This window comes from Bombus huntii, chromosome 7 (assembly GCF_024542735.1).
Source record: "Bombus huntii isolate Logan2020A chromosome 7, iyBomHunt1.1, whole genome shotgun sequence".
Classification (NCBI taxonomy): Eukaryota; Metazoa; Arthropoda; class Insecta; order Hymenoptera; family Apidae; genus Bombus; species Bombus huntii.
The window spans coordinates 4,621,160-4,646,613 of record NC_066244.1 but is presented as its reverse complement, the minus strand read 5'-3'; the positions used below and the strand labels follow the sequence as shown (position 1 = coordinate 4,646,613).

The 25,454-nt window shown below is 29.2% G+C and overlaps 5 protein-coding genes across 10 annotated transcripts; 2 read left to right on the top strand and 3 right to left on the bottom strand.

The window, feature by feature from the left end:
- The first annotated feature begins 551 nt into the window (after positions 1-551).
- On the top strand, positions 552-9,267 carry LOC126868045 (rabphilin-1-like). 3 transcript variants are annotated; one of them, XM_050623194.1, is made up of 10 exons: positions 552-830; positions 3,178-3,324; positions 4,006-4,144; positions 4,413-4,889; positions 5,085-5,623; positions 5,999-6,189; positions 6,744-7,003; positions 7,677-7,823; positions 8,428-8,851; positions 8,956-9,267. In XM_050623194.1, the coding sequence occupies exons 2-10, from the start codon at positions 3,245-3,247 to the stop codon at positions 9,081-9,083; spliced, it is 2,385 nt and encodes a 794-aa protein (XP_050479151.1). In that variant the 5' UTR covers positions 552-830; positions 3,178-3,244; the 3' UTR covers positions 9,084-9,267. The 3 variants fall into 3 exon arrangements, with proteins under 3 accessions (XP_050479151.1, XP_050479154.1, XP_050479153.1); XM_050623197.1 differs by lacking the exon at positions 552-830 and adding an exon at positions 1,826-2,021; XM_050623196.1 differs by lacking the exon at positions 552-830 and adding an exon at positions 2,095-3,040.
- Positions 7,829-11,981, bottom strand: LOC126868046 (translation initiation factor eIF-2B subunit epsilon). 2 transcript variants are annotated; one of them, XR_007690518.1, is made up of 4 exons: positions 10,870-11,981; positions 9,397-10,671; positions 8,848-9,072; positions 7,829-8,554 (listed from the first exon to the last, which is right to left on the bottom strand). XR_007690518.1 is itself a non-coding variant. In XM_050623198.1 (3 exons), exons 1-2 carry the CDS (start codon positions 11,557-11,559, stop codon positions 9,430-9,432), a joined length of 1,932 nt encoding a protein of 643 aa, XP_050479155.1. In that variant the 5' UTR covers positions 11,560-11,981; the 3' UTR covers positions 7,829-8,554; positions 9,397-9,429. The 2 variants fall into 2 exon arrangements, 1 of the variants encoding a protein (XP_050479155.1); XM_050623198.1 differs by lacking the exon at positions 8,848-9,072.
- A 179-nt stretch (positions 11,982-12,160) lies between these two features.
- On the top strand, positions 12,161-13,748 carry LOC126868051 (39S ribosomal protein L28, mitochondrial). Its single transcript, XM_050623209.1, has 6 exons — positions 12,161-12,339; positions 12,503-12,669; positions 12,817-13,075; positions 13,153-13,296; positions 13,398-13,564; positions 13,639-13,748. The coding sequence occupies exons 1-6, from the start codon at positions 12,316-12,318 to the stop codon at positions 13,691-13,693; spliced, it is 816 nt and encodes a 271-aa protein (XP_050479166.1). The 5' UTR covers positions 12,161-12,315; the 3' UTR covers positions 13,694-13,748.
- A 53-nt stretch (positions 13,749-13,801) lies between these two features.
- Positions 13,802-20,986, bottom strand: LOC126868044 (probable phosphorylase b kinase regulatory subunit alpha). Of its 3 annotated transcripts, none has more exons than XM_050623192.1 (14): positions 19,884-20,986; positions 19,344-19,789; positions 18,952-19,267; positions 18,658-18,871; positions 18,470-18,579; positions 17,584-17,731; positions 17,218-17,396; positions 16,993-17,143; positions 16,326-16,618; positions 15,394-15,949; positions 15,269-15,321; positions 15,030-15,188; positions 14,217-14,474; positions 13,802-14,143 (listed from the first exon to the last, which is right to left on the bottom strand). In XM_050623192.1, exons 1-14 carry the CDS (start codon positions 20,364-20,366, stop codon positions 13,916-13,918), a joined length of 3,594 nt encoding a protein of 1,197 aa, XP_050479149.1. In that variant the 5' UTR covers positions 20,367-20,986; the 3' UTR covers positions 13,802-13,915. The 3 variants fall into 3 exon arrangements, with proteins under 3 accessions (XP_050479149.1, XP_050479150.1, XP_050479148.1); XM_050623193.1 differs by lacking the exon at positions 17,584-17,731 and adding an exon at positions 18,233-18,380 and having other exon boundaries at positions 16,326-16,546; positions 19,884-20,985; XM_050623191.1 differs by lacking the exon at positions 17,584-17,731 and adding an exon at positions 18,233-18,380 and having other exon boundaries at positions 19,884-20,984.
- A 564-nt stretch (positions 20,987-21,550) lies between these two features.
- On the bottom strand, positions 21,551-24,059 carry LOC126868018 (uncharacterized). Its single transcript, XM_050623153.1, has one exon. The coding sequence runs from the start codon at positions 23,962-23,964 to the stop codon at positions 21,829-21,831; it is 2,136 nt and encodes a 711-aa protein (XP_050479110.1). The 5' UTR covers positions 23,965-24,059; the 3' UTR covers positions 21,551-21,828.
- Positions 24,060-25,454: the final 1,395 nt, after the last annotated feature.

The following is a 25,454-nucleotide window of genomic DNA, read 5'->3' as shown; positions in this document are numbered from 1 at the left end:
TACAACGTAATTCTAATGACATAAGTTTCACATGTAACTGAATCTAATTTTTACAAACGACGTAAAGTAAAATGAAACGAAGATTTTTATATGATACATAATATATTTCTTCATAAAGAGCAACTTATCTTCTTACTTTGTCTGAATCAATCCATTGTACAGCCTATCCAATATAAATCCTATTAACTTAAGCCAAATAGTAAATTTTATGTGTAATATCTTTAAGCTTTACGAATAACATATAATAACATAATGAAATGGATATTTTTATACGAATATTTTTGTACCTTATTTACTATGCTTTCTATGGACCAATATAATTTCAATATTATCAAATCAAATAGTAAATTTTAAACAATAGTAATTGTATTTAAATTTTTACAAATGGCATAAAGTGAAACGTAATAAAGATCCTTATATATTATGATATATAATTGGATAAAAAGAAAAGAACGAAGGGCAGCATGCCTGCTGTTTTTTCTTTTGTTGTTTCAGCTAATTCAATAGAGACGCTCTATAGGTGAATTTCTTAGGTACATCCCTGTGAATCTCACGCATGACTCGCACCCTTCTGCGCCTGTATCGGAAGCGAAGCGGAGTTGTAGGCCAGTTTCAGCGATAATAGCAGCCACTTGTCGGCTAGCTGATGCCGTGGCAAGTTCAATTCTGTATTCCATGAGACAATACCATTCTCAAAAATACTATAGACATTAACATTCTACATTACAAAATTTACAAATCTTTACAAATCATCCAGTTGTTTATAGTTATGTCAATCCAAAGCAGTTATCTACTTTCAAATTAAACGCTACACGTTTGTACATATTTACGTAAGTATACATATATAAATTCACATGGTTTAAAATTTTTTTAACGACTTAAAAAATATCATATTTTATCTCTTTATTATGGTAGTATATTTAAATTGATACATTAGTTAGGTTCATTTATAATATTGGGTGTCATATGTTTAAGATACGTTTACTTTGTTTTCTATTTTTACGCTTCTGAAATTGTGTGGATTCTAATCAATTTACTTCTGAGGAAGTGGGTGGAATTTTTATTTTTATTTTTATTTTTATCGTATTATTTAAAATTTTCTTATCTTTTATGTATATTTAAGTTTACAAGTTGGAATTCTAATTTAATTGAGATATTTGATAAAATTTTGTATGTTAAATGGTTGAATAATGTTAAGCAGAATATTAAAGCTGTATATAGTTTAATGTATTGTCGGTGAGTTACATGTGTTTTTGCTATTCGTGTAAAAGTAATGAAATTGCTATCAATGCAGTCCTGTGAGGAATGATGGCATGCGTCACGAGCTTTCGATTGATCGCCCTTCAACGTAGGACTTTCGCGCTCATTCTTTTTTTCAGTTAACGATACGATTGCCACGCGTCACGAATCTCTTCTCTTGTTCCACTTCTTGTGCTTCTCTTTTTTCCGGCAAATATATCGCTATAGTCAATACTACGTTATATTTATCAAATCTAATTCCTTTCAGTGTATTATATCGATTATGGCTTTTTATTTGCGTACATATGTTTTGCTTCATATGATTTGTTTTAGATAACATTCCGATATAATAATTATATTTTAAGTAATTTAGTTTTCAATAATAGCTACATTTTACAATGAGAGCAGAGTAGTACTACATTTTACAGTATTAACTATACTATAATTTTATTTTTCATAGCAATTTTCTTTTTTAAAATAGTGCAGTATTATATTTTAAAATATTAATTATATATTTTAAGTAATTTAAAGTATTAACGATATTATAAGTAGTATTATTTATGCTTTTCGATTTTCTTTAATTCAGATCTTGTTGGATTGAAAAATATTTTTCCTCTTTTTAGTTTTTAATTATATTTTAAATAATTTTAAAAAATTCTTAACCAAGTTTTATTTGACTTTTTTTGTTATCTTTAATTTAGAAGATGTTGGATTTATAAAGACGGCTTTTCTTTTCCAACTTAATCATATTGTAGCAGTGCATTAAGAAAGTAAGAGTCGATGTAAGTGTGAACCATTGAAATATCGATTTAGGTCCAAATATAGTCTCCCTTTAGCTACTTAAATAATATAAGAGCGGAAGTATAACGAATACTTGTTGCACATCTACCTTCGACGAAAATTGTTCTTTTAAATTTTAGCTTCTCTTTGGTTCTTCAATATTTATCTGATTAAATGATTAATTAAAATAATTAATAATAATAGTAATAAGTAATACAAATAAATTTCTAATATCTTATTCGAGAAATGAATTATTTCCAAATGATAATTTCAAATAATAACGCAAAGTAAGAAATAACATTTGTTCGTTAACATAATAGACATCTTAATTATTATAAATTATTTGGTCTTAACACAACTCAAAATTTAAATATTTCATCAGATAATTGGCTTGCATGATCATTAATAATAACAAGAAAAGAAAACAGTCATTGAACTTTACCTGATGGGCGAAAGAGCAGTATTTGTTAACAAACAGACACAAATGAATAAAATTTAAAATATGGCTTCAGAATATAAACAGTACAGTAGAAGTAAATACTGTCGATGATAAATATAAATAAGAAGTTTGTAGTTTTAGAACAGATTTATTTTCATAAATTTTCGAACTAAAGGCCATCTTATTATATATATAGTTCACAAAACTTTCTTTTGAATCGATTATTACTTTCAATATTTCTCTATTTTTCTTTTTTTAAGTTTTAAGAAACAAAAAAAATTTTCAATTCTATTAATAAATTCACCTCTTAGTGTAATAATTTAGAAAAAATCCTAATTTCATTAATGTAATTCTAAGAAATTGGAATGTTTTACATTATAAGCAATTGACAGTAATGCTACTATTTTTCATGTTTATGTACATGCACGTACATCATTTTTATTTGAACTAATTCTACACAATCTTCAAGTTCATTCATTAAAACTCGAGATATTTATATATAAGGTGTATCGTTTAAGATTAAACATAATTCATTAGGCATTTCGAATAACCTGACAAAGAAATGTTTCGAATAAAAGCTATGTAAGTCAAATTTCGTTCTGCAACACATCTGAGAATTAAAGATTTCGAAAAAATTCTTTTTCAATAAAAAATCAATCAAAAGAAGTCTTTGATTATCGATCATAGAATTTAATTAATTAAATGTCTATTTTTTATAGGCTAGTGTACATTACAAAATGTTTCTGATATATTTCAAATGATTTCAAAATTCTACTAAGATAAACAATGGACATGACAGTAAAGGATATAAGTGGAGGAACCAGATGGGTCTGTCCAAACGATAGACATTTGTCATTGAGAGCAAAGTAAGCATAAATTTCAACACCTCTTTATAAGCATATAGGAAAATAGAGAAAGTCCTTTTATGAAATTTAATTTAATTTATAAGAATTAGAATGAAATAGAATGAATAAGTATCAGAATGGAAGTTTGGAAGTTGTTCTATAACAAGATGTAGTCAGAGTACAAAAAATGTATTTTTAAATCTTATATTATAGAAAAATAACAGAAGTAGAATTTTTCATAGAACAATTAGTTAAAATATTATCAAAGTTAGATATCTAAAAAGAGAATTATTTCGCTTTTAATATGTTTAATTTTTTTAGTAGTCTAACAGTCAAAAAGATATTTTTAATTTAAAAATTCAGCTTAAAAGTAAGTAAAAAGTTCTAAAAAAGGAGAGAGGGAGAGAGGGAGGGAGAGAGAGAGAGAGAGAGAATTCTGAGAAATTTACAAAATTTATGTCACAATTAAAAGAAATTTAATTTAATCAATGTTCTAAGCTCAGTTATCTTTCATGCTGCTTAAAGTTAAAAGATAGTTTTAGAATTACTTATTATAGTTATTTATGTATTATGTATGTATATATGATAATTAGATAAATAATTTATTCTATAATATGAGTTGCTTCTCATTGTGATTTGAATTCTTATATATTCCTTTTGTCAATAAAACACATACATTTTTAATAAAATATCAATAATTAGGTTGCAAACAGGTTGGTCTGTAAAGACTGGCTCTCTAGATTCAAAATGGGGTACTTACTCTAATTCTTACTCAAGTGGCACTAATCGATGTGCACAATCATTTGTACTTACTGAGGAGGAACAACAGACAATTATACAGGTAAAATTTCGAACAAATACAAATATAACTTTTCTTTTTCCTTCTTACTTAAGCTTTTGACCCCTTAAATGAATTTCTAGTTTTGTATTATGTAAGTTGTATGTGTATAATAATTTCATTGTCCCATTTCCTACACAGCAATTTCCTTAGAAGAATGATTATTCTATAAAATAATGAATATATTATTAATTAACACATAAGGATTAAATGTCAATCAAAGTAAACAGCTCACATATTTATTCTCTTTTCATTACTTTCAATATTTTAGGTCATTCAGAGAGCAGAAGCTTTAAATTTATCAGAACAGGAAAGAATTGGTAGATTAGTAGAAAGATTGGAGAATATGAAACGCAATGTCTGTATAGTCACTACAACAAGATTAAACGAAAGGAGAAGATGTAGTAGCAGATGCTTGAACAGTGCACACTGTGTGTGTTCTTGCGCACTTTGTGGTGAAAAATTTGGTGCAGTATTAGGTGCATCAGCAAATCTCTGTAAAGATTGTCGAAAATACATATGTCAGAAATGTGGTATTGAGACTAATGAATTAAATTCAATACTTACGAATGTCTCCACAACAAGAGAAAGAACACAAGAAAGAACAGCTATGCAACGAATTGTTAGTAGATCTAGTGGTCAGAGGCAATTTCTTTGTCGAATCTGCGCTGAGAGTAGAGAAATGTGGAAGAAAAGTGGCGCTTGGTTTCTCAAAGGAATGCCAAAATATATTTTACCCGAGAAAAAGGTATGTATAGAAATTATATTTTATACCTTTTTACTTCATTTTAATTTGTGATTAAATTCAACTAAAATTTTATGCTAAAGATATTGCTAGAACAAAGGTTGTGTTATAATAATGTTATAATAGTTTAAATGTAAGGGATGTACATAGTAGATTTTTGCATAATGTATGTACAATGTAGCTTTCTTAAAATTACAGGAACGTGGATGGTCAAGATCTATTCACAAGACATCCACTTGGACAATTGGAGGTAATAAATCCCTTGAATCTGCAGAGCCTCAAGATTCTTCTTCTGATGAAGAAGTAACACGACGCCTAGCTTTAGCTCGAGGGCAGTCTGATTCACTGTCGAGCTTACAAAGAAATCAAGATAGTATTACTACCAAAACTTATTCATCATCATCAAATTCTGCTCAACCAACTAGTAGTACATCTAAATCGCGAGGGCAACGCCTCTCACCATTAAATAGCCGTGAGGAATGTTTAGATCAGTTAGACAGATCTACCCTTTCTATTACTTCTCAATGTAGTCGTCTTTCACCATCTCCTACAAGCCCTCGTTCACGAATATCTCTAAAAGCTAACAGCAATGATTCTCAAACCGAACAGCATGTTTCGTTTGAAGATGAAATTATCGATGACAAGAACAAAAAGCTCGAGGATATTAATGAACCTACTTGTAAATTAGAGATCAATTTATGTAATCAACCAAAAAGCTCTCAGATACTATCTTTCAGGTAGGTAAGAATGATAAATATTAGATTATATAATAAGTTCATTTGTTTTCTGATATTACATTTTAAGGTGTTTTAAGAAATCAAAGTTTTAAGGAGTCAAATTTCAAAATGCCTTAATAAATATGGGTCCAAATATCATTAGTTTCAGAACTATAATATATTTTCAGCTATGAGCCTGTAATAACATAAAGTTATTTTCCACACATAGATACACAGTTTACTTTCATATTATTTAAATACAAATGGCAATCCTAAACAAGCAGCTTGCCTGTATCAAAAAACCTAATGCTTGTTTAAAAAAATGCGAATGAACTTATTATTATACAACCTGATGAAAGAGTGGAAGTTTAGCTGATATTAGTTGATATCTTACAGATCGAATTTTACAACAGTTCCAATGATACCAACAACGACAATGACAATTGTGTCAATGGAACAAGTTCCAGAACAGTCTCAGGTCTATGAGAAATGTATAGATCAGGAAAGAAACCAATCTTCCTCAGAACAAGGGAATCTTCATAGCAACAATCAAATTGATTTAGTACGACAACAAACACCAGAATATGGTAGGTATATAATCTAATATCTAATAGTACAAGGATAGTTAAAACAAAAATATATTTAAAAAGTATCATTAAAAGATTGATATGTCAGAAATCTATTAGAAATGAGTGAAAGCATAAGAATATTGAGTCAAGAATTTTTAATAGTCCAGGAATTGGATAATGATATACATATATAAGAATATCAGGCTTTCTAGAATTTCACACATTATGTATGGTATGATTGCATAGGTATAAACTTTATTTGATATAACCAAAGACATAGCATTTTGAGCTTTGAAGTAATTTCAAATTCTATATATAATTAAATTAAAAAAGCTAATACATAGATATGATATAAACATTTCCGATCTACAATTATATCCAATAAAATTCTTTGAAATGTATTCATTTTACATATCCAAAACCAACTTATTGATAATATCAAATACTCATGACATGACCCAAACATTAATTCATGATATTGGAAGTTACTGAGAAGTACCTAAAATCTAGGATCTAAACGTCTGAGATCTGAGGTTTAAATTCATGTAATCAAACTATATTTTTCCAAATAGAAACGAGACAAAATTATGGAACTCTAGAAGTCGCTTTGCGATACGACCCAACAACTCAATGTCTCCAGTGCAAAGTGGAACGAGCACGAGGTCTGCAACCAATGGATATTCATGGCCTTGCCGATCCGTTCTGCAAACTCAACATATTACCAATTGACATAGTTGCGACCACGAAGCGACTTCGAACAAAAACGGTCCACAAAACACGGGATCCGGAATTCAATGAGACTCTAAATTTCTATGGAACAACGGAAACCGATGTATGAATAAAAACAGGTTCTTCGAATGATTAAGGAAGGATACAATAGCTCACGAAAATATTCAAACACTTGTAGAAAACCACTATTATATGTGTTATAGAACGCATTTTGAAATGTCATTAGCACTGTAATAAAACCTGCTTATCATGACCATATCAGTAAAGTCTGAAACATCTAAAAATGTACATAAGAACTACGAGATATTTAATACAAGCATATATTTTACAGACATAACTAAAGTATTTAAACAATCAGTTATCCATTACAGTAGTAAATCTCAATATTCAATGGGACCATCTTTAATACTATATATATATATGTAGGCTTGAAATGATTGTTCATGCTGTATATTAATTTGTTGTACATATGAAATATATGTTGTGTGTAAATAGATTGGTTTTAAATTTAAACAATATAATCATAATAGTCGTGCCTCATTATAGTGCTAATGGAATTTTAAAATGTTTTATGTAACATATACAATATACATATACATAAAAGTTTTCTATGGTAAATAATCAAATACTTTTGTGAGACATTGTACCTTTGAGTTTTTAAATAAATGAATAAAAGAGAATTGATTTTATGAGACTCATAGAGGTATATCCCTCCTTAAATGATAATGATGTAAAATATCGCAAAATTAATCGAAAAAATTAATGATTTATGATAGATATGGAATGGCAAGGCACTACACATCTTAATACTTCAGGATGATCCAGCAGGTCAAGATTTCCTGGGAGAAGCAAAATTTCCTCTGCATGAATTACAACCGCATCAAACAAAACATTACAATGTTCCATTACAAGATCACTATGCAGTATGTATAATTAGAACTCTAATCATTTTATTTCTTTTTAATATTAAGTAATAACGATTACAAATGATATAAGCATATTATTATATTATTTTAATTATGCTGTTCTATTTCGAGGAATGTTTTAGTCTAAAAGATAGTTTTTCGAGTCGATTTTTGGCATATATAAATATGTACATAATAAATACGTGTATAAAAAGAAAAACAAACAGTTATTAAAGAGTCAAGATTCATTCGTTTCTATATACATATATGTATTCATATTTTAAATAATTATAAAATAGTGAGCAGTGACACATAACTCTAGCAACGTTATAAATTTTATCTTTATATCTTGAAAAAGAAAATATAAATGCGAAAGTCCAAAAATCGAATTTTTTAACCTTTTGGACGCGAATGTTTTCTTAATTTTTACTATCAAATCTGCATATCGTTCATTATTTCCCCTTGTGCATTTAACGTTTCACTATCGTTCAAGAATTTTACTGATCTTTAATTACTAATCTTTATAAACATAATCATTTCCCGCGTTTAAAATTTTTCGCGACGGCCGACTTTACTTACATTATTGCAGACACTAAGATATAAGAGCTCGACGTTGGCATAGGTGGACAACGAAGAAGCAGCTTGGGGCGTGATTTCCAGTGGACGAGGACAGATTCAAGTGAGTCTAAGTTACTGTACAAGACGGCGAGCATTGACGGTCACAATTCATCGAGCTACAAATCTTCTTCCTATGGACAGTAACGGATTTTCTGATCCATTCGTCAAGCTGTGCCTTATAGAGAACGTGACAAACAATCATCGACAACGTGTCTTCGACTATTCAATCGCACGTATTACTGCTAAAAAGCTAGTATCAAAGAAAACCACAAATCGCAATGCGCAAAGTACAACAATCAAATGGAAAACTTTAAATCCAGAGTGGAACGAAGAATTTACTTTTGCTACTCGATTAACAGATCTTATGAAATTCACATTATATCTCACAGTATGGGATAAGGATTTTGGCAAAAGTAATGACTACCTTGGTAATGCATTAACTTTCTCAAATTTAATAATTATATTGCTGTGTGTTGTATTGAAGAAGTTTATGTATATATATTATAGCAATATCTTCCTTATTTTTATTTAGGTGGACTTGAACTAAGTTGTAATAGCAAAGGAGCACGATTACGACATTGGATAGACGTAATCAAATTTCCAGACCACCGTCATCGAGCTTGGCATAACTTAATTGATACTATTTTGCCTATAGAATGATAATTTATATTTTTACTCTTGTTATTGTGTTATTCAACATGTTTTAATAAGATCTATATATTCGGTATGCATAATAATCTACAAAATATAATTTATTTACATGCGATTCATACAATTGCTCAAAATGTACTATTCTACAAAAAAAATGACAGAAAAATAAAGACATTATATTACATATAGGAAACGTTATTATCTTACTCATCTCTTTTCTTATTTAATTTAATGTCGTCTTTTAAAAGAAATTTTTAAATAATAGAAGAACTAGAAAGATTTATTTTTTACAATAATCATATATGGAAAATTTTAAGTATACCTTTCCAAAATTGTTGAAGAGATTAATATGTGATTAATCATTTTCACTGTCACTAGAATCTTCTTCAGCTTCTTCTAACCATTTAATGAATGGTTGTACTGCTGCTCTCACTTTATTCTTCTCATGTGAATCTATATCTTTATCTTTAGATTCATACCATTCTAAAATTTTTTCTTCTGATAATACATCTCTATCATAAAGCATATGCAATAAAAGTTGCAAAAATGGTAACAGTTCTGGAGTTGTACTTGCAACCTCTTCTATTGCATGTAAACAGTCATCTTGTGCATCTTCTGTTTTAACATAATTCAAGATAATTGGATAAAAATATGTTACCACACGTTTTAAATTTTTATGGTAATCTAGGTTAGTTAGAATTTCCTTTTCTTCTGAAAGGTAATGGAAAGGTAAACTTAATATGGCTTTAATAACATTATATGTTACTTTGTTCATAGTGACATTGTATGCATATCTTGAAGAATTTATTTCTAAAATTAAGTTTTCACAATTAAGTTGATCTTGAAAACCTCTTAATAAGCTATCAATAACCTCAGATAAGAACAAGCTTGTGTCATCTGCAATAAAATTACATTCAGAATCTTCATCAATACTTGATGTATCTGTATTTATAGGCACATAATTATCATTTTCTAGTGTATCATAATTCTTAAAGAGTTGAAATTCATTACATGGGTCAATTTCTGATATTGTTTTTATAGAAATTTTGTCATTTTCTGATTCTATGATAGAATCAATATACTCCTTTGAAGTACGAATAATTGTTTTAGGACATAATATACATCCACTTATTTGTGTGTTTTCTTTAATAAAACAATTTGGAAATACTATACTATTTACAATAGTACAATTATCTTCAATTTTACTATCTGATAAAATATAAGAATTCTTAATTGTTACATTAGACCCTACCAAACAGTGATTTCCAATAATTGATCTTGTAACAGACGTATTATTCCCAAGAATACTATTTTGGCACAATATGCTATCTTTCTCTAATACACAACCTTTAGCAAGAGTGGCATTTTTATGTTTATACGTGCTTCTTGGCATATAAATAAAATCTTTTAAAAGTGGAATAGCATTTGGTGTAAGTGGGAAACTATGTCTGTTCAGAATGTCTCGGTTAAGAGTATGATATGCATTCCATGATACAATTGGCAGACTATAATCCTGAGGATTTAATTGTTGCCAATAAATTCGAGAATTTAAAATTTCTTCATTCATCAACACTCCTCGAATGAAATCTTCCATTGTCTGTTAATAACATATAAAGATTATTACTTAATATATTGTTCATTTCTTACTTTTAATTGTTAGAAAAATATTAGATTAATTACTTATGTCTTAAAAAACTTATTAAAAAACATTTATTTAATGTAATGTAAAAAATATACATTTTTAAATATGAAGAAATTTAATTTTATATCTTTAGTTATGTTTTATATTACTTACTTGGAAATCAAAATTGTCAGAGAATAATGGTAACACAGAAGGAGAACATAAATAAACATGAGTATCCATAAAACAAGTGTTAATTTCAATCTCACTATGATCCAAAAACCAATTTAATTCTAACTTCACTTTCTTCAAATCTTTCCGTATTATATTATAATGTAGAATCTTTTTGCTACTTTTGTCAGAAACTACCAAACATGATTCATGCTTCAGGAAAGATTCATTCATAGATCCAATATTTCTTAGTACCATGGTCATGGATGCACCTTTATCTTCTTTCAGTTTTGCACAATGATTGATTAAAAGATTGGTAAGATCAGCATTAATAAATGCATCTCCTCTTATAAGAATAAAATTACCACGAATTGAACCTTTTGTATCAATATCTCTAAGAGCATCTCCAAGAGAAGTACAAGTATCTGATACAATTAAAGAAACTGATATTTTAAACCATTTTTTCTGTTTGATGTATGCTCTTATCAAGTCTACATGGTTACTACAATAAAGGAATAATTCTTGCACTCTGGATTTAATCAGTGTTTCCACCAAATAATCTAACACTGGAATATTTATTACAGGCATTAATATAGTTGGGAATATATCTTGTACAGGTGTCAAGCTCGTTATAAAATCATCTGCAAGAACTACAGCCTGTATAATTTGTTTCTTCCCCATTTTTGTAGTCATTTCGTTTTATTTGAGCTTTTTATAATCCTTAAAGCAATTCATACAAGATATTCATTATAGGTTATGAAATATTGGACAATATTGTTTACTAAGAACCTTCAACTGTGTGTTTTAATATCGTTTCAAGTACAAAATTTGTTCCCGTATATACTTAAAACTTAAATAATATATTTGTTCCTTCGTTTTTTGTTACTGATGTAATCAATCAAGATATTAATGTAATTCAAGAATAATGTCCTGGATACGATCATACATCACATATAAACAGATCACGGTTTCTAGTCGTATAGACGGTTTTCCCTAGGCTCCGGTAATGAGTGTCCAGAGTTGGTTCAAATCATATAAATCATATAAATAGCATAGAAGAAATCGTCCGAAAATTGAATTGTGAAAATCAACATAGAAGGTAAAAATGTTCTCGTTTTGTGCATACGTGACATGTCATGAATGTCTTAAACAAAGATAGAGACACTCTACTCATCTCTGTTTGTTTCGCAAAAACGCGGGCTTTATTAACGTTCCATATTGATTTTTCATTACTAAACACGATTCAGTTTCCAGACGGTTTTCCCTAGTGAGTGTCGAAAACTGTTTATGCGATCGTGGTTCGGACATGTTTGTATGACTGCGGCTTAAGATCTATTTTGTATCTTGTTTAACTCAATATTATTTATTATCTATGCTGTAGTCTAATAATTTAAACACATTAAGAGAATTATTCTGTTATTCTATTACAAATTTTCGAAAATATAAAATATGTCAATGAAACATCTGGGCAAGGTAATGTATTATACTGCATTAAAAAATAATACATTTATAAAACATAACCTCAAATAAATTTTGTTGTACCTTTATAATTTTACATATACATCTGTATTTATTGTTCTCGCATGGAAAAAGATTTGATATTATAATACTAATGATCATATATGTAAATTTTTAGAAATTATATTACATACCAAGACCTACACGATGGACAAAAGGAATTGGTGCAGCATTACCAGAAGAATATAAAAAGTTTTGGAAAGAATGGAAAATGCAAACACCATCTGCTGTTCACTATATAGAGCAAAAGGGCAGATATGTAAAAAACGAAGAAACAGAAGAAGTGTAAATATTTAGTAACATATTTTCAAATATTCTTATTTGATACTTAAAAATTTAATATTGAAATATTAGTTCAATTATTAGTAACCATGTTTTTCTTGGTAATAATGTTTAATATCTTCAATATTATTAAATGAAATTTACTTTTAGATATCCAGTTCAAAATGTACCATTACCCTTATTATATCCTAAGGAATTTCATGAAGGACTATGGGGTGGTGAAGCTATCATACAAGGTTTTACAAAGAAGCACAAATATGCTCGCAGATACCCTCGCTTTTGGTTTCCTACTCTTAAAAAGTCCGTAGTTTATAGTGAAGTTCTAGATAAATACATAAGTGTTGTTGTTACCAATAGGACTATTGATTTAATAAATGAACATTATGGTTTTGATCACTATTTGTTAAAGGTACATAAATAAGTTATAAAATACTTTCAAATATCGTAAATATTATCATATCATTTAATGCTTCTAATTATTTATAGACTCCTGCCTGTGATTTAAAGTCCGAGCTTGCACTAAAAATAAAACGTCAGATACTTTTGTCATTGCTTGATAAAACATTATATCCAGATGATCCTGTTAAAAAAGAAGAAATTTATAATAAATATAAAGAATATTTAACAGCTGTAAGTTCCTTTAATATAATTTTAATATTTTTTAACTTTGAAATTAATTACTTTAATTATTGTATAATTAATATAATTATTATATTAATATATATTCCCAGTATACACGAGGTGAAATTGAATGGTATGGTTTAACATATAAGGAAGCTTGTCAGAAATTCATAAAACAAAATGAAGAAAAAAACGAAGTGAAACCTTTAAAACTTCAATACAGGTCTGAGTTAATTGCCCAACTTAAGGAAGAAGAAAGTCAGATAGTTGCAAAGAAGTATGTTTATAATAAATTACGTTTTTTTTATTTTTGTGTTTGCAAGAGGATATAATGGCATATTATTTTTACAGACCTTCAGTATGGAAGCTACCCTGGAATCCTTTCACTTCTTCAAAATCGAATTAATAAGTATATTATATTGTTGTACATTATAAATAAAAAATATGAGGTAGTTAATTCACACTGGAGTTTAATTTTCATTTTTATATGGTAATCTCAATGTAAAAAACTGAATAACGGGTTAAATTTCTTATATTTCACAGGCGAATATTAAACAACAAACGTAAATTATAAGATGACTTCTAGACATAATTAACTAAAAATTGTTTATTTCTAAGAAATAAATAACTACGATATTGAACACTCCAAATCACCATCCTTTGGTAAACAATTTAATAGCGAGGCTATGGCTCTTGTAATGTATGTCATTGTTCCAAAACTACCACTTGGAGCACTATCATAAAAATGTTGACAAACATACGCTGCTCCACCACAAAGAAGATTTCCCATTGCGGTTGTTTCACGTTGCTCTTTTGGTTTAGCACAGCACAGAGTAGCATCACCATCAATTTTCATCTAATTATTTTAAATGAATTCAGTATATATAATATATATGTATATTATATTGTATTATATATTAATACTATACCTGATCATCTAAAAAAATGGCATTAGCCTTATGAACTAATTGTTCAACAGCAATAAGTCCTCCCAAAGATGTTGCCACATTATATTCAGTTACTAAAGTTAATACCATTAAAGCTTCGACTACTAACTGACGATATTCTGGTTGTGGTATAGTATTTAATACAGTTTCTACTGCTAGTGCAAATTTTAATTCCCCTGATGTCATTTCCTGTGTAAGATTTTGAGGTAGAATTCTGCCTTCGATTGCCAAACCTTGGCACTGTAACAGGTGAAATGTTAGCAAATGATAAATTTTAAATACAGGAAAATCACAAGTTTTAATGGACGAACTTCAGGATCATGCAAAATTGCTTAAAGTAAAGAAAAAATTGTATATGTATTGTTTTCAAGAAATAATAATATTATCATTATAAGTTAAGAAGCATTACATAGGTTTAGTTCTAATGTAACACAGTTTTTGGAATTACTTTAATGAAATATTATTTCTGCGTGTTAAAACCAGAGATATATTAAAAGTACATACATAATAATAGATTGATCGATATTATGCATATATTAAAATGGTCTACTTCAAGAATTTGTTAAATTAATTGTGTTTTATAATTCAATAAAATTTACTTTAAATAAAAATATTTCCTTTACATTGAAAGTCTACAAATGTTGGTTTTTACATTTTTATGTTTTGAACATTATGTTTTGAACAAAACAATAATGAACATATATTTATGCTGTTTTTTTTTTAATTTTTATCGCTTCTGTGTTTCCAAAGCTTGTCCGTTAAGACCTGAAATACTTTGCACACGTGTATACTTACTCGTTCGAGCACTTGCCATACTCGAGGATAAAAATCTCGCGGCACTCTGTTTAATGCACCGTCCAACCTTCGTCGTCGTAACCATTGACCTTGTCGGTCTGGCTCTACTTCGTTGCCATCAGTTTGATCAGAACTTAAGAAGCCTCCAATTTGTGATTTCTAAAGCAAGGTATTAGGATTACAATAAAAGTATTAAAAACCAATAATCATGTGTATCAATATACTTTAATGACTATTACCTTGCTAACTTTACTAGATTTGCAACTGATAACAGAAAAATTTCCCCGACCAACTAAAATCAGAAAAAATTATTTTTACATGAAAATAAAATTCATGTCTTATTTCATTAACATGTTAAACATACCACTGCTAATGGCAAATTCCTTCCCGCTTATAATATGGTGTAAAAGATTTTTCATTTCGAATGGCGATAAGTTAAGCAAATGCTCGGATGCTTCTTCTCCTGTACATATTAGAGTTCTTGATAATTCAGTAGCCATTACTTGAATAATTAAACCTACTCTAAGTCTGAGCATCTCAAGAAACAATTGTGGTTCCGTTCTAATGAACATTGCTAAATAAACAAGTAATTCTTGCGTTAGCATAGCAGTAGATTCATCATCTCCATAAGCTTGATGAATTAAAGCTCGTAATTCATTTTCTGGCAATGGTGCGACAATAGTGTGCTCGTTAGTTGGTGGCATTCCAACCGTAACTTGTTTCTGACGAACTAATAAATCAGTGACTGCTTTGGCTAAATCTTCTACTCGTTTTCCTAACATGCCAGCTGTGTGGCGTACAATACCCCACATTTTTTGTTGACAAGCCTTTTCGTAGAGATCTTTCAGTAAATCTTTTATCAAAACTGGATGACCTTCTTCTACCATACCAGTATTGAAATACAGACCTTGAGAATCAACCTAAATATTTAAATTGGAAATTTTTATTAAATCAATAGAAAATATTTTTCAAAAATGTTAGAAACAACTTTAATTCCTCAATGATGAATAATCGCATATGCATAATAATATTTGTTTTTGAAACTAACTATCTATTTGTTAATAAAATTGCTCTGTTGCTAGAAGATTAATCATGTATTATATAGAAAAAGACATTATTTTCCCTATTTTTCATTATCATATTATTTTTCTGTTACACTTTATACCAAAAATTCAAAATTTTTAATGTTTACCAATAAGTAATCTATCAATAAAATTTTGAATAACGAATTTTATAGTACTAAATGAAATTAAATTTAAATCCATTATATAGAAATGTTTTCTTGCTTGTACTTACAAGATATTGTAAAATATCTCCTTGTTCTTCTAAACTTTCAGTTTCTCGAAGCATGGTTAACAATTCCTCTACTTCTGTATCTGCATACTGAGTTTCACCTATACCTCTGTGTCTATGTAACTTTGGAGAATTCGTCCAAGATAATAATTCATCTGTAGGGGACGGTGTTCGATCCATGGGAGCCGACTGCGTAGAATTGGGAGTTAACGTCGTATCTGTCACTTCAATAAATGGATTTGTATTTAGAACAGCAGAAGGTCTTCTATCTTCTCCTGCCACCCCAAGAATTTCAGCTACAAATTATATACTTACATTTTTTCACTTTTCTCAAAAACTATTTTCAACTCATTCAACTATTTGGTTATTAAATTCATTTAAAATTATATGTGTTTAAAAACAAAATAGACATGTTAAATTTTTTATATTAATTATAATTTATATTCATAAACAGAATGGACGTGTTAAAATATTGATTTTTATTATAATTTGGAAATTATTTATCAAATGTTAGTATGTACACTTACATTCTTGTAGGATGGTAGGAACTATAGTATATAAGATCACATTATACAAACGTTTAAAGATCCGCTTTAAATCGCACACAATCAAAATGTTAAGAATTTAAGAAATTTGTATGTAATTAATATACGAAATAAATGTAACTTACGTTCTACAGCAATTGATCTTGTTTTCTTTATAGCACCTTTAACTGACATTCTGCGTCTTAAATTTTTTCCAGTTTTAGTTATCGGTCTATTCAGGAGACCTGTACGATGTGGGAATGCGCGCATCAGATGTTCTTCTAAATATTGTTGGACCTTATCAAATATGTATAAATATATATAAAATATGAAATTATGTATATTAATTTGCAACAAAAATATTTATTTACCTGCGGATTCAATTTATCTGGCCTACCATCTTCAGAACTTCCTAAGAAGCTTAGATTTGTAATGCAAGAGGTACTTAAAAACTCATTTAAGTTCCCTAATGAAACTCTTGTACCATTGATATAACCACTTTTTAATTTCTTCATAGTAGTTATCATTGCCAATGGTATCTTTCCTTGGTCTGAAATAATAATTGTGCTATATAAAATAAAAAGATTGTTTTTATTGTTATCTAAGAATAAAGAAAGCAACATTTTCTATATTACTTGTAGGATGTATCACTATTGAGAGAAATCTATTCTATTTTTAGCACACATCTTAAATAAACTTTTGTCCTGAATGATGATCTAAAGCTGCCTATGGCATACCTAGATGATTATGAGTAGCAACAAGTGTTATAGTTGGTCTGCCGAGCATTTGCTTCCAGTTGATGGTGAGGAAGGCCAAGTTGGTTGTAAAAGTGTTGGCAAGGAGGGCTGCATCATTTGTCGTGTAGTACTCCTCCGCATCAAAGTTCTAAGACATGCAACAAACGCGCACACCACCGCACATATAAGCTGTTATCTTCTTAGAATGTTAGATTTTATATCGAAAAGAAAACGGCCTTTCCTCAATTCCTCTTTCTTTTTTGTTTAACTATTTTATAACATTAATTGATTTCGCTTATGATGAAGACAATGACATTTAAATATCATATAGTAGAAATTAATAATTAGCAAAATATTAACGATGGCTAATAAAATTGCATTAAAACTTTCCATAACCACGAAAGCAAAACTAATAACAAAAACAAATGCACGCATGCAGGCAGACATGTTAGATGCTTTTTGGATAATGTACTTGCATAATTTCAATAAGAAATTAAACTCCAAAAAGGAACTGCTTTGTTTAAAAGCTATATATTTTATCTCTGTTACTTTTAAGCTTTGAAATTTTATTATCACAACTTTCCATGTATTAGATAATAAAAAGTAACACAGATGAAAATTATAGTTTTTAAATATTAAGTTACTATACCTAGATGAATGTTCTTGAGGGGCATGACCACAAGAGGCCGGCCTAACATGTTCTGCCAGCTAGACTTCAAGAAATTAATTTCGCCTTTGAATATGTCAATCATGAGTTCATAGTCCGATGCGATGTAGAAGCGGGTCATGTCTGTCAACTAATGTTTGATGCAAGAACAAGAGGCAACGTAAGAAAAGAAATAAAAGTATAGAAAGCAGACAGTTCGATGAGCATCAGCATCCTTACCTGTGGAGTGAATGCAAATATTTTATCATTCAAAGAATATAATTTACTGGTGCTTAAAATTCCTACATCTCTTGATTTACGTCCAGATAATCCTAATTTTTTATTTCGGCCTAAAAGTAGTTATCTTAGATTAACAAAAGCGATTTAAATACACAACAAATTATTTAATAAATATACTTCGTATATACCTAAATATGTATACAAATGACTGAGGACTTTTGCGGGTTGCACTTCAATTGGAGCAACCTCTGCAATTGTTTGTACATGAATATCATGTTGAGCTATTTTTTCTCTAATTTCAGCATCTTCTGCTAAAATAACAACTTGTACTACAACATCCGGCTTTTTCTCGCTACACAAACGTCTATTTAATGGATCCAATTCACCCACAGCAAGAAAACCCTATTAATTGAAAATATAAATTAAAAAAGAAAATAGTTTTAACTTCTCTGTATTTAATTTTTCTATAGTTATACACCTACTTCTTGTAATAATTTTCCTAATATGTAAAGAGATTGAGCCCACATAAATGGGCATCTGCCTAATGCAACACGCTTCTGGCTACCTGGTTCAGCATATTCTGCCGATACATTTGCAGTTTCTACAGAATACAATTCAGGTACTAACTTTATTCCATCTTCTGCTTTGATCATAATTTGTTCTAATTGTTTTGTATAATCTGCTACTGCCTCTTTATTGCCTTGGAAACAATAATCCACGATTAAGTAACAAAAGAATAAAGGCCATTCGCATTCTATATTTTCAAACATACGTAATTCCCATGGTTCATAATAGAGCCTATTAAAAGCATAGTAAATTGGTTAGATAATGCTAACAATATGCATAGAATTAATTTTTCTTTAATATACTTCACCTATTAGGATCTTCTTTTGGCGTTTTATATCCATCTCTCAAAAATCTCTTACATCCATAATGACCCTGCAGCTTCTTAGTAATAGCATCTCTTGTTAATTGAATTAAATTAGGTTCATCTACAGCGAATGCTGGAAAACTTATAACAGATAATAAACCACTGTCTAATTCTTTCGAATTGGATTCACGTGGTAACATAGACTGTAGAACAGCTTGACATTTTTGTGCTTCATCTGCTAATACATGAATTACCGAGGTAGGTCCACCTCTTGCACCAAATAAGTCCAATTCATTCATTGCTTCCATCGCAGCTTTTGCCATTCCAATACTGCTAGCATTTAGTTCTGGTAACCCATGATTTGTTTTATCTCCTCTCTCCCAAATTCCATAATCAGGAGTACAATAAGCTGATTCAATATAGAACACTAAATTTTGAATGAATGCAACCTGAAGTTAAATTATATATATTTATAATTATTATGCCAAAAATTATTCCATATATAATGCATATTAGTTACAATATATGTTATAATGTATGTACCTCGTCCAAGTTGAAAACAATTTGCAAACCAGATGCAGTCATTTGGGCCAGGATTAATAAATAAAGAGATATGGCATCTATTTGAAGATGACCCCATTCTGTATCACCCACAACAGTTTGTTCGTTAACAGAACTGTATTTAGCATGTAAAGCATCATATGGATTTTGAGTGGACTTAAATCGTTCAACTTTTTCTTTCTGTTGCATCATTGCCATCAATAAACCTCTCATTAATTTTACGCAACTCTGTTCCAGTTCATATGTTTTAGCTCTATCTTCATCCGCATCAGCTATCTTTTTATATGCCATTGAAAGACCCCAAACAGCGAGAATACAGTATACATTGTCACGAACCCATGCATGGTCATTTTCTGGACTAGCAGGGAAAAGCCCTGTGACAACATTCTGATGTTTCATAATAATTTTATGTACAATCCGTTGGTAATAGTCCAAGCGGACACCAGAATTACTACGACTACGCATTTGGAATATGTGTGTCGAAATTTTGAAAATATTTTTGAATCTACTTTCTTTAAAAAATGCTTTAAATTCTTATAATTTTATAGTCTGCTCATTATCTCTCATTGCATTTTGAGGTTGGATTTCTCCAAATCACCTATTTCTCCAAAACACCTTTACAATAATTTCTTGATATTCTTATTTGATTAATAAAAAATATATATAAATATATATGTAAGTAAATTATCACACAGAAAGTACAAAAATTCGTTACATATACATTTCACAATATCTGTACAAATTTTAAAACTTCACATGTGAACATTTTACATAGCTACAATGTGAAACGAATGTCAAACACAGCGGACCTCTATATTTTACACCATCATTAAATAACTACAAAGTATGTGTTCAATATATGTACAATATATGTATATATGTATGTATCATGGACATAGGAATAAAGTGACCGAACAATAAGGGAAGGTGTGAAGTTATTTCCGGGAAGCGAGCAACGTGATACTTTGGAATTCACATTGGTGATTGGTCACGCAAATGCAATATTATTTTCATCGAGTAATATACCAAGAATTTTCTCTCTGGTATAATTGGTTAACTGGTTTATTTTCTTCTTCTAATATACATCACTAAGTTGGTGACCAATGACCAATGCGGTTCCAAAACACCACATGACCATGCGGTAGTAAGATAATATACCCGCAAGCCGAAAAGCGGCATTTAACAAAAACAGTTTCACGAAAATGGCAACCCTTTCTGTTTAAATTATAAATATTACTATATTAATGTACGAGCAATAGATTATCTGAATCTGCTCAAATTTGAATCTGTATAAATTTTGAAATAAATTACCTGAATTTGTCTAAATTTTCTTATCATAAACAATTACTCAATAACAATCGAACGAATTTTTTCATTAATCGAAACCTATGATATATTTCGAAAATGAATACAAATTACATTAATTTAGTTAATTAGTTACTTAGATTTCTGTAATACGTAATTTGTCATAATTATGACAAAATTTATGACTTATGAAAAAACAAGAAGATGTAGAATAAAATTCTTTTTGTCTGAGGCTTTGTTTTAGAGAAAATCGTATTTGAAAATTTATCAAGTGCACTTGATCATCATTAATTATCGATTAGGTATGAATAAACAATCAACAGGAAATTATTTTATATACAAACTTCAAATACTTCTTTTATGAATCTGTTAAAATACATACAAATTTGACATAGTAACAAAATAATTTTTACATAACTTCATATTCAATGAGTTGATTGTTAGTGTAAATCAATTTATTTATAACATAAATGAGAATAATAATAAATGGTATTTATATATTAAAAATTACTATACACATTAAAATTTACTATTCTTATTTAGATTAGTTTTTGTTTCTGAATTTCAATTACATAAATAACTGTTTATATTTTTTTAATTGTTTTATTTCCTTAGTTATGAATTATTTACGTTTAACTTTAGGTATTTTTCTGTTTCTATTTTTATTTTTTACATTTGTAACTTCATAAAAATTACTACCAACTTTCTTTCTTTTACTAGCTCTTTCCATGGCTCGTCGTTGTTTGCTTGTTAACTTTTTTTCTTTTTCTATTGGCGATTCCATCTTAGAAGACGCTGAAGAAACTTTAAATACTCCACTACTTGATGTATTTGTATTTAACATTTCAGTATCACTAGAATCATATTCCTTTTCTACCTCATCATACACACTTTGCAATAAAGTATCTTTTTCTAATGGCAAATGAATTTCATCATCAGAATTTTCTTCATTTAATTCTGTTTCATTTCCATTTTTTAAATTTTGATTGGATTCAACAATTTCTTCATTTCCTACTGATGTTTCTCCAGATTGTATATTTTCATCATTTTGAGTTTCATTGATGTTGTCATTATTCAAATCAGATACAACTGAATCAGTTTCTTCTGTCAGATCGTTTTCATTAGATGCATTGGGTTCAATGTATAGGTCATTTTTGATATCATCACCTGAATATGGTAAACCAACCCTAATTTTTCGAAAATCTTGTATTACAGATAACTCAAGTTTTGGTAGATCTTTATTTGATGTATCCTCAGTTTTATCCATATCAACATTCTCTTTTTCAGAATTGTTATTTTCAACAGGAATTTCATTTGTTGTCTTTGTCAATGGTTCTTCAAAATCAGGTGGCGGAACATAAAACGGTAATTTACCACGTTGCCAATCGTTCAAAACCATTCGTGAGACGATAGTGATATCTGGTTCGCCTTTCTTTAATAATTTACCACTTCTACGTGCAAACTTCTCCAGAAAATCAATGTGATCATCCCATTCCATAATTTTATATGTCTTACGTATATAGTCTTTTTTTACTCGTAATAATACTTCTGAAATGTAATCTTCAGGATTTTGAACAAGTTCTACTCTTACTACGCCTTTCAATACTTTTTCTGTGTCAGTTTCTGCTGATGGATAAACTACGCCTGGACAATCTATCAAGTAAATACGTCGCATTAAAGTAATATATTGCCATACTTTTGTCTCTCCTGCTATTGGTGCAACACTACATACTTTCTTTGATCTTAAGGTATTTATAATTGAACTTTTACCTGTATTAGGATACCCTATAAAACCTACACTGATTTGTTTCTTATCAATATGTAGCTTTGCAAACTGACGTAACAAATTAATCAAAGAACCTTTACCAAATGGATGCGTCATAGAAGCATGAAAGGCTACTGTTGGATATTCTGCACTTAATATTGCAACCCATCTTTGTGTTACCCAAGTTGGAACAAGATCTACTTTGTTTAAAATAAACATTAAATGCTTATGAGGTTTTTCTGTTCTGAGATATTTTTCTATTGGTGGTGATCTAGTTCCTAAAGGATCCCTGGCATCCAATACTTGTAAAATAACATCAGAAGAATCTATAACTTTGTACAATTCATTCCAAATTCTCTTGCTTTGTCCTGCAGACATAACCCAGTCTCTTTGAGCTTCTTTAATACCTGTATCTGGACGTACAAGATCAACATCCTTAGAATCCTTTTCTAAATTGTACGTTTCTTGCTTTTCTTCTGCTAATTTTTGTAGTTCATCATATGATGATAGTGATAAATTTGGTCTTTTTCGTACTTTCTTTGGACCAAAAACGCTTTCAAAACTTTCTGTATCTAATAAATGCACTCTTGCATTTGCAGCCTTCTGTTGAAGTAATGTTATCGGCAATTGCGTAGACTTCATAATTACATTGTAAGGATCTTTCATTGCTTTCCCTAATTCAGATTGAAATTTTTGTAAAGCATTTTGAGAAATAACTCTTGAATTGCCAAACCATCTCTGCGAAGGTTCTACACGAGACATAGTACCAGATGGCTTCCATCCTTGGAATGGAGCTGGACTAATGATATGTCCTTTACGATCACGCTTTGGTTTTTGATTACGGTACATTTGTAACCTTTTAATTGTTGCTTTTGTTCGGACCTTCGCTACACCTTTTAATCCTTCTGTAGGTCGTTCAGGATTCATGCTGTGCCCAGAACGTTTAAATCCCTCTTTTCGAGGCGCTTTGTTTGTTACATGTGACTTCGCCATTTTTGCCTAAAAAAAAAAGTATTCGTAATTTGGCTTCTTAATTTATTTCATCAGTTGCATCGATTTTAATATTTTATTTTCTTGCTTTACTGGGACTTAAATTATAATCAACTTTTTCAAATATTTAATTTCTTTGTAATCAATTATAGATGTTATAAATTACATTAATTAATTTAAATATGAATTTGAAGATGTAATTTGGAAGCTATCCCCAGCCGAAAAGCAGAAGTTATAATAAATAAGATAAAATAAAGTACGAATTTAAAAATCATATTTACCTTTCTTCTTTCTACAATTACTATAAAAATCTTTGTTATGCTTTTGTCATAAAAATATATGAAGTTTCATATATTTGGACATAAATAATTGAGGTTAAGTTAATATGTGCACGTGCATGATCATATAATGATATATACAGGTTTACACTAGGTTTGGAAATGTCAATGGAAGGGGTAAGACTCCTAGTTGTCAAAAAAGCAGCGACAAGAAACGGTACATCGAGTTTTAAGAGGTTATTGTAAAGGGGAGGTTTCGATCTTCAAATCCATGACTTCGCACATAAAAATATTTTTTCAATGCCAGTAGAGCACCTTCAGACTATCAATATATGTATACCGTCAACATTTCAGGGTTCTCAACTAAAAGTATCAGTATGTATTGTCAATACAATATTGTCAATATTTATTGAGAACTTTGAAATACTGACAATATTATTAATCGTCTGAGAGCACTTGTAGGGACGTTTGAACTTCTAAAATTTTAAGAAAAAAAATCCATTTTCACTTTACTACCCGCTACGTAATGTAAAATCATCTGAGAAAAAGATGAACTCAGGATTGTGAAGATTGAAACTTCATGCATTGAAATGAGCCCAGTTGGATTATAGGACAATTTTTTTTCACGAAGTTTCAAGTTTAAATATCGACAATCTTTCATTAAAAATTGAGTGATTCTTTAATTTTTCACACTAGTGCTTATATATTGGTATTGTAATTAGTATATAACATTTATTACTGCAAATTTCTACAATATGGAGTAATGGATTGAACAGCCTTTTGTAAAAAAATCTTTGAAAATATTAGTGTAGACAATAAATTATTATTATAGAAGGAAGAGTTATTTTAATTAAAAACAATTATACCTATTGGAAATGTGTTGTATATTTAAGGATATTACAAGTTTGAAATTACAGACATTTACTCATATAACTATTCACAAAATTTGTTATATATGTTTGTACATATTTAATAAACAAGATTCCTTAGGAAGATACTGATATATTATGAAAGAAGTATGATATATACTTATACATAGTTATTTTAATCATAGACATAATTACATAGAGATTTAATATTTATAATACACCCATAAAGGTTTATTGCACATAGTATAAATAAAGCAATATTATAATTATACTGTGGGACCAATGGTCTGTGGCGTACAGAGATATCCTTGCTGACACTTTAAATAAACCATTCATCGTCAGGTCA

Excerpts from the sequence above, each read along its gene's own strand:
- LOC126868045 (XM_050623194.1), top strand. The coding sequence starts at position 3,245 with ATGGACATGACAGTAAAGGATATAAGTGGAGGAACCAGATGGGTCTGT. Across the intron at positions 5,624-5,998 it reads TCTCAGATACTATCTTTCAG|ATCGAATTTTACAACAGTTC; the intron begins GTAGGTAAGAAT and ends GATATCTTACAG. Across the intron at positions 8,852-8,955 it reads CAAAAGTAATGACTACCTTG|GTGGACTTGAACTAAGTTGT; the intron begins GTAATGCATTAA and ends ATTTTTATTTAG.
- LOC126868046 (XM_050623198.1), bottom strand. The coding sequence starts at position 11,559 with ATGACTACAAAAATGGGGAAGAAACAAATTATACAGGCTGTAGTTCTT. Across the intron at positions 10,672-10,869 it reads CTGACAATTTTGATTTCCAA|ACAATGGAAGATTTCATTCG; the intron begins GTAAGTAATATA and ends TGTTATTAACAG.
- LOC126868051 (XM_050623209.1), top strand. The coding sequence starts at position 12,316 with ATGTCAATGAAACATCTGGGCAAG. Across the intron at positions 12,670-12,816 it reads AACGAAGAAACAGAAGAAGT|ATATCCAGTTCAAAATGTAC; the intron begins GTAAATATTTAG and ends ATTTACTTTTAG. Across the intron at positions 13,297-13,397 it reads ATAAAGAATATTTAACAGCT|TATACACGAGGTGAAATTGA; the intron begins GTAAGTTCCTTT and ends ATATATTCCCAG.
- LOC126868044 (XM_050623192.1), bottom strand. The coding sequence starts at position 20,366 with ATGCGTAGTCGTAGTAATTCTGGTGTCCGCTTGGACTATTACCAACGG. Across the intron at positions 19,268-19,343 it reads CCAAAAGAAGATCCTAATAG|GCTCTATTATGAACCATGGG; the intron begins GTGAAGTATATT and ends TGCTTTTAATAG. Across the intron at positions 17,732-18,469 it reads TATTTGCATTCACTCCACAG|AACTTTGATGCGGAGGAGTA; the intron begins GTAAGGATGCTG and ends TGCATGTCTTAG.
- LOC126868018 (XM_050623153.1), bottom strand. The coding sequence starts at position 23,964 with ATGGCGAAGTCACATGTAACAAACAAAGCGCCTCGAAAAGAGGGATTT.